The sequence below is a fragment of the Neolamprologus multifasciatus genome, chromosome 11 (assembly GCF_963576455.1).
Source record: "Neolamprologus multifasciatus chromosome 11, fNeoMul1.2, whole genome shotgun sequence".
Classification (NCBI taxonomy): Eukaryota; Metazoa; Chordata; class Actinopteri; order Cichliformes; family Cichlidae; genus Neolamprologus; species Neolamprologus multifasciatus.
This window is the reverse complement of record NC_140449.1, coordinates 8,646,763-8,656,571: the sequence shown is the minus strand read 5'-3', so window position 1 is coordinate 8,656,571 and position 9,809 is coordinate 8,646,763. Positions and strand designations below refer to the sequence as shown.

The 9,809-nt window shown below is 38.0% G+C and overlaps 1 protein-coding gene across 2 annotated transcripts; it reads right to left on the bottom strand.

The window, feature by feature from the left end:
- Positions 1-37: 37 nt before the first annotated feature.
- LOC146507785 (protein tyrosine phosphatase type IVA 3-like) lies at positions 38-8,730 on the bottom strand. Of its 2 annotated transcripts, XM_085178778.1 has the most exons (8): positions 8,376-8,730; positions 7,930-7,998; positions 5,531-5,959; positions 2,928-3,059; positions 2,672-2,764; positions 2,446-2,576; positions 2,148-2,222; positions 38-1,376 (listed from the first exon to the last, which is right to left on the bottom strand). In XM_085178778.1, the coding sequence occupies exons 4-8, from the start codon at positions 3,021-3,023 to the stop codon at positions 1,259-1,261; spliced, it is 513 nt and encodes a 170-aa protein (XP_085034904.1). In that variant the 5' UTR covers positions 3,024-3,059; positions 5,531-5,959; positions 7,930-7,998; positions 8,376-8,730; the 3' UTR covers positions 38-1,258. The 2 variants fall into 2 exon arrangements, with proteins under 2 accessions (XP_085034904.1, XP_085034903.1); XM_085178777.1 differs by lacking the exon at positions 7,930-7,998.
- Positions 8,731-9,809: the final 1,079 nt, after the last annotated feature.

Genomic DNA, 9,809 nt, shown 5'->3' with positions numbered 1-9,809 from the left:
AACACTGACAACAAACACCACGCACTACATACAGAGATAATGGCATAACATTTATTAAACAATGCAAAAAATTTACAGACTATCATTTACAGCTTTTTTTTTCTTTTTTTTTTTACATAAAAAAAGTGTCAGCTCAGGCATGCCCCAGTAGTAAACAATGTATAGAGGCCGCCCCATATACCCACACACACGCGCACACAAGCAAACAAATATGCACACACGTCATGTGAACAAGAAAATAGTTGTCATTTGCTTTAAAATGCTTTCAGGTAAAGATTGTAAATCAAAGGGTTGCTATATCCTATTAACATTTTCACTTCTCCTAACTTCAGTTTTACACCCTCTGCCTGTTTCATTGTCCATTTAGTTTTTCATGCATTTTAATTTATGTATATCAATTCAGGTTGAAGATGCTTTTACAATAAAAGAGACTGTCATAAGGACTCTACTTTTTGCATAAAAAGTGCATGCTCTGTTATCATCATCATCAAAAACAGATTTTTAAAGGATTTTTTCAAAGTGATTGTTTACATGCATCATTCAGGTAAAATACAACTGAAATAAACTCCACACCAATACATATGAAAACAATAAAACTTTAAACTAGACTGGATAATTTAATAATGCACAGCAACATTTGCGCTAGGATGAGACTAATACCTCAGGCTAAGATTACCCTTGGATTAAACCTGATTTGTTGGTGTGTAAAATTTTAGTCTCTCCAAATTGTTAAAAACATGTTTTTAAGGGTTTTTAAGCCCAAAAAGAAAGAAAAAAATAAAAGAAACACAAATTTAACTGTTTACAATTTTATATCCTGATAGTGTTAAACATTCATTAAAGTCGGGTCAGACTTAAGGTGCTGAAAACCAGTCACCAAGGACAACAGAATCAAAGTTTCACCCCACATCTGTATAAGTTTCAGGACTTGTTTGGTTGAACATTTGAATGTGGCTCATGCACCTCATAGCTAAATTCCCTGCAGAATTATATTGTAAAAACAATCCTCTATAACACTTTTTAAAATGATTTCCTGTCCTTTATCCATCCTGCAGCTGTTTGTTTACAGCAAATAAGCAAAAATAAAAAACATATTAAAAGAAAAGAAAGGGAAACAAAGAAGAAACACTTTTTAAGATTCAACATGGGCACTGACGCCTCTGTTTTTAGTATTTGTGACAATGACTGAAGCCTTGTACTGCTGAATTCCTGAGAAATGTCTGTGTGTGTGTGCCTGCGTGTGTGTGTGTGCATGTGTTCATACGATGCAGCATTTGTTCTTGTGTTTGCGGGAGTCTTTGAAACGGAGCCTATGCTTAGATCGATATTTCTCCAGGTAGGTTAGCTGTTTGCTGTTGATGGCTCCACGACGCTTCCTGAAACACAAACACAATGCTATGAACTTTAAAAAGCTTTTAGAGGTTCATTAAATACAGAGAGCTCACAGACACCTTTTATCTTCCACTGCACACTGTACTTTCAAGTATAATAGTCTTTTTCTGTCACCTTTTTGTGTTGCATTTCTCATTGTGTTCCTCTCAAGGTTATAATAGAAAAAGTGTACTTAATCCTACCAGTTCATGTTTTCTATAGCTACTTTCAAACAGCATAGGCTCCCGTGTTAAAATGCCCAACTTATAGCAATAAAAGCATTTTTACAGCACGGAACAGAAAATGTTTTGCCTTCTATGGTCAATTTCAGCCCTCAAAACAGTTAACCCTCCCACGATGAAGTAAAACAAATCATAGAGCAAAATCATTTTCACATATTAACTCTCAAACCAGGAGTTAAAAGATGATAAAGTCCACCATCAAAGCAGACTTTCTAAGTTTGGTATGTAGTAATCTACTGTAGCTGTACTGTAGGAATGTTTACTTTGGTGTTTGGGTGGGGAGGGGGGGGGAGTCTTTGTCAAAAACAAAAGCTGTAAAACTTCTGAAAATAGAGTAAAAAGATTCCAGAACTGACGCCCTTCTTCACATTTCCGTGTGGTGGGCCTAATGCAATACTTGCGATTCTGGTCCCATCCTCATGTTTGACACCCCTGATATAGAGTATATAAGACCACTCTGGTTTCTGAAATAGTTTCATTAAGTGAAAAAAAGGAAAGAAAAACTATCCTCAATATGACACAGGATATACTTACTGTCTGATGAGTTGAATAGCATCCTCATATTTCATCCCGCTTTCTATCAGAGCCAAAGCAACAAGCACAGGAGCCCTGTGTGCACGTATAAATACAACACAATCCATGTTTTAGGTTATACATGTCCAATCAATTCTGCTTATCTGTTTCTTGGCAAATCTTTAAGTCATAGTTTTTAGTATAAGCACTCCAAATCAAATATATGAGTTATTGTCCAGTGATGCTAACTTATATGTGTGCACACACACCTGTCTTCCTCTGTATTTAAATGACTTTAAAGACTTTAAATGTCTCCTACCTCCCTAATCCAGCCACGCAGTGAACAGCCACACAGCTTCCTGGATCCTCCTGAAATGTCTTCTTTAGTAGATTCAACCAATCATCGACCAGCTTACTGGGTGGCGAGGCTCCATCGTCAAATGGCCAGTCCTAAAAGAGAGGCCGAACAGGTGCTGTCTGGTGTACTGTATCTGATCATAGAATGAGTAAATATTCATATTAAAGGTGTGTGTTTCTGAACTTACCACCACTGTAATTCCATCTTTCTCAAGCCGTGTTTTGTCATAAGTGACATCGCAAACTCGGACCACTGTTGTGGCACCATATCGCTTCAAGTCCTGGAAGTGGTAAAATGAGGAAAAAACCTTTTTTGAAGTCACAATATACAAGCTGACATCACAGAGGGAAACAAGCATGCAGGTAATATCCTAATTTTATTACGCTTGTCATTATAATATTGTCTACACTTGCAGGACACACATACTCACATATATTTCTCACCTCTATGAAGGAGCTGAGCGTGCCATCTGTTGGGTTGTGTGTAATAAGAAATCTCATGTTCTTGTGGCACAGTTCGACTGGAGCTGGGCGATTCATGTTGACCCGTGTGAAGAATTCTTGCGTGTGTAACCCCTGTAAAAACCAGAAGTCATCTTTTTCACATTTTGCTTTTGTAGAATACGGATAAAAAATGCCAAGAAATGACTGGTTATGTAATGTTATGTGTTTTTTCTTGCTAGTAAAAGCAAGAAAAACCACCAGTAATAGTATAAGATATAAATATTAATGGCTGAACTGTAATAAAGACTTTCAAAATACTAAAGCTCAACTTTGGGTTTCACTGGGGTTTCCCACAAGGCAATCCAGAAAGAATAGGACCCTATGCAGCTTTAGTCCATGTTGTAGGACTGTCATAATGTGATCAGTAGACCGTATTATTAATGCAGACCTGGGCCCTTTGGTTTCCCTGACCCACCCCATGTGGTCAATGGGAAATTAGAATTAAGATATAAATAGGTATACGTCATTCATTTTCTCCCATTTGAAAAAAATATTTTATTGGAAATCACATTACAGTTTTGTTGCTTCTATTTGAAAGGTGATTGCTACATTTTTTTGTTTGTTTCTTTATTTACATTTGTACATATGTGTGTGTGTGTGTGTGTGTGTGTGTGTGTGTGTGTGTGTGTGTGTGTGTGTGTGTGTGTGTGTGTGTGTGTGTGTGTGTGTGAATGAAACTTCACAGAGCAAACATTTATGAGATGTGTGTTTGGGGGAAAAAAAGAAAAAAGTATTTATTTACTAAAATCAGAGATAAAGTTGTGTTCTTAATTTGTGGTTAGCAGATTGCTGCGTTTAAGGATAACAATTTAAATTGTCATTATGAGCCTAAACATGCAGAAAAACACAGGAAATTGACTGATGCAGAATGAAGACAGACACCAGATGCTTTGCTAGTAAAGGTGCAAAAGCAACCAAGCTTTACACATCCAGGGATGGAGCAGTCAAGACCAGCTTTGTGATTTCTCGCAGAGGGACTACGATAGAGAATTATTTATTCACACAGGTAACTGGATGTCTGGATAGGCCGGGGCTTAAATGACACAAATTGGCTTACACTGCTCAGCGCTGAAAATTAACCACATTGTTGATGTAGCTAAAATAGCTAACTTCATTAGGGCAAGAGGACTGAATCAAAGACAGTTTGTTGTACTTCTGCAGGAGCATGAGACTAAATAGGACTCTCCTTTGCGTTTCCACCCCAGATGCTGAACCTCATTTTAATGCACTTGGTCAAGCTCAAAACTGGACTTCCCTCATGGACAGGAAAGAAAACTGAAAAACTGCAGATGAAGTAATTAAATTACAAGTAAAATACCACTTTGTACTAAGCTAAAGGTCTTCAAAACTTTGCAAAACATGCACATTTTCTTCACAGCTGTTTGAAAATGTTGATTAAAAAGTGATTGTAACGTCTCCGCTCATCACTGGTAGTTTATAAAAGAGTTATTAACACTGAGCAGAACTGCAATAACAAAATCAATAGATATACTTCCATTTTTAGATTGCGTTGGATTGTAATTGTAATAAAATACTTATTACAATTACAGTACCTAATACTTAAAAATATTAAGGGAGGTCCCAACACCATAAGGCATTTTTATGACATTTGATTTCACACATTTGACAAGCTGCAAAGAATTTCTAGCAGCACTCAACATCAACCATCACATCTTAAGCTTAACTATTTTTCTAATGTCTGTCATTTGGAAACTAGTGCCATCAGCAGACTATAAACTCTTGTTAATTGACCAATCCACATGCATTATCAGAATTCCAGCTTTATACCGGCAGCATTCACTTTCTGGTAAGCATAATGAAAGGAAATGAGAAAAATAACCCAATAAGAGAATTTTTATCCGTGAATACTAATACTAGAAGCTGGTGTAGAGTCATTTAAGCAGTTTAGCTCCATTCATTCCAACTGACAGAGCCTCAGCTCGCAAGTATTCTCTGCTGCCTCTGACTGATGGTTAATAGGATTAACGGGAAGTGAAATGGCTTCCTGAGTTTTTAGCTGTACCATAATGTATGCTTACCTAACACTTCCTGAAAACAGTGAAAAATAGTTAATGCATTTAACTGTTCACAGCAGGGTTTGGAGACGTTTTCTTTCTTTTTCTCAGAAGCTAGTGAGTGAGTTCTGGAAAGTGACATTTCTTTCTCATTTTTTTCAAATTTCTTCTTCATTTTCTTCCAGGAGTATCAGGTAAGTGCCAGCAACAAAATACGGCAACTTAGACTAAGACACCAAAACATTGTTGATGTGTAAAGTAGCACTTTGAGCAAGAGAAAAAAATATGTGACTTTGATCTTAGGTGAAATTCAATAACACTGAAAACAGAGAAGTATTTTTTTCCATATAAGACCTAGAAGTTAAAAGCATCATTGTTTGTAAAACCTACTCTCCAAGAAAGGCAAATCATTTAATCTCATACTGACTGCCTTAAAGAAATTTCTACTGAATCATATAACCAGTGAAATGTCATGAAATATTAAGAAAGTGTTGATGCATTACTAGATTTAGGTCATTGACTCCTCACCTTTAGCTCCAGCTGTTGCGTTTAGCAGCTATGTCTTCAGTTTATATTTGATCTCCAGGTGAGCCAGAACTCCTATTTTCAGATATTTTCCCAGGTCTGACGTCCTATAGTCTTGATTGTTATCCCATCAGTTAACAGTCTGCTATAATCCAGAAGGTTACAGTGTGTCGACTTTCTCTCTGTTTTTATTTCTTTGACCACACTCAGTTTTAGTCACGCTCTCTTTCCGTCTTTCTCCAGTTAGCTTTCAGTGTCAAGGCTCCGCTTGTTACCCCATGAGCTGACAGGTTCAGAGGTCAAAGGCCAGTGGTCTTGTAGGGTTCATAACCCTAGGACTACATGGTGCAGCATTATCCCAGATGGGGTTTAAATGTGTTGGGCGTGGCAGTAGTCACCACTTCGCCTCACAAACTCCATCAACCAGCAATTCTGAAATACAAAATATATTAAAAGTCAACTTCCACTGAAATGACACTGATCGTGGTCCTTTTAGTAATTTAGCACATATTCAGTTTTCTTCAGTTCCATATAACCCAGTTATATTATGCTGCCATATATACTAATCAAACTATTTTATTACATGTGCATTACAGTTACACCCAATTACACTGGATCTAAAAGACACATATAAGCATTCACACATATTATAAATATTCTTACTCATACAGTATGATAATACAGACCTATTAGACAGAGGGGATAAAACACCTTTTGATTAGTTAGTGGATGACACATTAAGAACAGACACACCAATTAAATACACAGGGTGTGTATTTATTAAGATATAAGAAACACTAAAGATAATCGTGGGGCATTAGAATGAAAATGAATGAAAAATGTGGGAGTAGTTACTAGTTACCACTAGTCCCTGTAAAAACTTAATTTGTTAATGTTAAATTAACAACAAGATCAAGGTTGCCATATACTAAGATCACAACTCAATTACATGTTCAAAGACACTAATACTTTCAAGAAACATATAATTCAACTTTATTTAAGAAGACATACAAACATAGACATTCAATATAACCCATATGATATTGTATGATGATGATGATGACATTTGTACAATATCAACAAAATTAAGTTAGCTTTGAAGAAAAAAATGAGCAGAAATTCTCATATAAAGTGATGCTCTAATTAATCTAGCCTAAGTGTTTTTTGTTGTGGCTCAGCACAAAAAAAGGCAAGATAAACATATTTTGTGAAACTGTGGAGAATCTGAAGTAACTTGCTTTGATTTATTCTGAGCCTTAACCCCGCATGCATATCAGCAATATATTTTCAGGAAAATAGGCTCTGTTCAGCAGTTCAGCACATACAGAGTTATGAAAGCATGTAGGATGAACACTGCCTGTTAGTTATAATGCGGTTTCTCTAAAGTACAGATATAAGTTGTGTTAGGCTCTTCTTAATGTACGATTCAAAACAAAGCACTGAATCATCTTAATAATATTTCTCATAAAAAATGCAGCATACTTTTAGCTTTCCAAATAATTCTACCTACCATTCAAACAAGGCAATCAAATAAACAACAAAGGAAGGTCCAGAGGCAATCTCTGGTCACCTTTTGGCCTCTGCACTGACAACACACACAGACACACACAGACACGCACACATAATCACTCACAGACTTACACACTCACTCTTCCAGAAGAGGGTAGTCAGTTCCAAGTTGTTGACAATCTATATTTAGGAATTTATCCTGTGTCACCGCTAATCGGGATAGAGGTCGCTTATTTTCCACTGAGCTGGTTAAAAGTGAACATTCATTTCACTTGAAGCCTTGTGCGACCCGAGGGCACCAAAGTTGCGACGGAGACATGGGATAAAAGCTAATTTGCAAAGCAGCATAGCTGGCACTGTCACAGACACTCTGTGAGTACACAGAAACCTGTTTTAAGGCATCTAAACTTAACTAAAAGGTCAACTGTTCACTATTTTAGCAAACATCTAAAGTAGAATGATTTCATATGAGGGTAACATACAGAAACAGACATCAGAAGTAATTCCAGTTAAACCTGTAAAGCCAATTGGCACTTTTACCTTAGAGTGTAGTCTGGTTTGTAAAAATAGGCATGTCTCCAGACTGGCTGCCTAGCTGTTTCACTGTCACATGGTGGATCAGGACACAGAGAGGCTAAAATGGATCTCAGTATTATTTTAGAGCCACCTTATGGTTACTTCTTCACAAGGTCTGAAATGTAAAGCTGAACGAAACGGATAGTAGTGGTCTTTAAACAGATTAGATTACACATTCGTTTACTGACTTCCAGTTAGCTGATAAGAAAAAAGAGGATGATAGCATCAGATTCAACCACTCAAATCACTCAGAAAAAGAAGTTGTGCTAAATAACTACGTTTTTACTTATTTTCTGGAAGCTTAACTTCCTTCTTACCTCAGAGGACAGCTTGTCTGCTGAACAGGGGAAATCCACAGGGCTCTGACTGGCAGCTACACCAAAGTCCTGCAGAAGCAGCAGCAGCAGTTCTACAACAGTTTGAGTGCTGACATACAGCCAGCTGACTGCCTGTTATAGTAAACCCCTGTAGACTCTAAATACCTGCAACTGTATTTTTAGCTCCATCTGTACTAGTGTGTGATTCTATGACACATCAGATTTTTGTAGGAACAACAGTACCCTCCTGCTTTACTCTCTCTCACTGTCTGTGGCAGCAATATAGCACGGATAAAAATATTTATGGAGATTTTCTATAATTCTCTGCATCACTTATCCAGAATGCAGGGTGTTGCACTTCTGGCTTTGTGACAGCATTGGGAGACACTATATAATTATCCTATTTATATAGCAACAAAACAAATGCAGAGTGCTTTTGTTCTTACCGCTTAGCTCTTCAGCTTCATCTCCAAACACTGGCTAAACACCAGTTCTTCTGCCTTCTTGTTACAGTAAAACAACACCTCTTTCAGTCTTTGGTCCTGGTAGTCAAGCAGAAAGGAGCAGCAGCAGAAGGTTAAATGTTTCCTTGATAACCTTTCGCTCTGCCCCACTATAACACTAAACTATCCACCTCGTGTCCCTTCTGGCCTCCTCAACTGCGACGTACTGAATGTGCCAGCTCGTAGATCCACCTTGGTATAACGGTGCAGTGTGTGTTGGGCTTAGGATCTGCTATGAGCTGGTCTAATCAGGCTGAGCAGTCATCTGACCCTGACAGCCCTGTCACCAGCAGAACGCACTACAGTTAATGCTCTTAGAGCCACAGGAGAAGAGCCTCACTCCCCCTCCTCCAGCTCTTCCACTTCTTCATCCACTCTACTCCTTTCTCTCCCACTCTCCTGGAAGGCACTGGGTGAGAGTTCAGCTCCTAACTTTTTAATGTGGCTGAAGATTACTTGTTTCAACCAGGGAAGTCCATGGTCACAGTTTTTTCACATCATGCTCCTCAAATAAAATAAAACGAGTGGTCTCATGAATATTTGCTGCAGTGTCACATCTGTCTGGACTTTTTCTTGTTTTCCCTCCCTTCATCGACACCCCGCCTTCCCCTCCCTGAACCATCTAAAAATAGACGGTCTTTTAAGCTACCAGACAGATTGGCCAAGTCAACCTGTGGATCCAATTTGTAGGAATTAACTTTCTCTTTGGGGTTACAATAGTCCAAGAATTGTTTTCTTGCAGCCAGCCTACAGTGTGAAGTCAGCACATCACTGTGTTTGCCCAGAAAAAATACACAAAAAAAGAGAGAAAAAATTGATAATTGTGTTTACAAGGTGTTGAATGTGAGTCCAAAGAGTCACAAGGCAATCACAGGTCCATACTTTTTAAAAGTATAGGGTGGGCCATTTATATGGATACACCGTAATAACATGGGAATGGTTGGTGATATTAAAGTCCTGTTTGTGGCACATTAGTATATGTGAGGGGGCAAACTCCTCAAGATGGGTGGTGACCATGGTGGCCATTTAGAAGTCGGCCATCTTGGATACAACTTTTGTTTTTTCAATAGGAAGGGGGCCATGTGACACATAAAACTTATTGGTAATGTCACAAGAAAATCAATGGTGTGCTTGGTTTCAACGTAACTTTATTCTTTCATGAGTTATTTACAAGTTTCTCTTTGTCATTTGTCATTTTCTCTTCGACATGCCATTGACATGTCGAAGAGGTTAACACGTGAGGAGCGGATCTAAATTGTGTTGATATCTGCTGAACGCAGTAACCGGGTCATTGCAGCAGATTTCAATGCAAGACTCCCTACGAGACCACCCATCTCCCATGCTACAGTTAGCAAACTGCTGGCTAAGTTTTGTGAA

Bases quoted from the DNA above. Each gene is read 5' to 3' on its own strand.
- LOC146507785 (XM_085178778.1), bottom strand. From the start codon at position 3,023: ATGAATCGCCCAGCTCCAGTCGAACTGTGCCACAAGAACATGAGATTT. The intron at 2,765-2,927 runs GTGAGAAATATA...TACCACTTCCAG, and splicing joins CGCTCAGCTCCTTCATAGAG to GACTTGAAGCGATATGGTGC. The intron at 2,577-2,671 runs GTAAGTTCAGAA...CCTCTCTTTTAG, and splicing joins AAGATGGAATTACAGTGGTG to GACTGGCCATTTGACGATGG.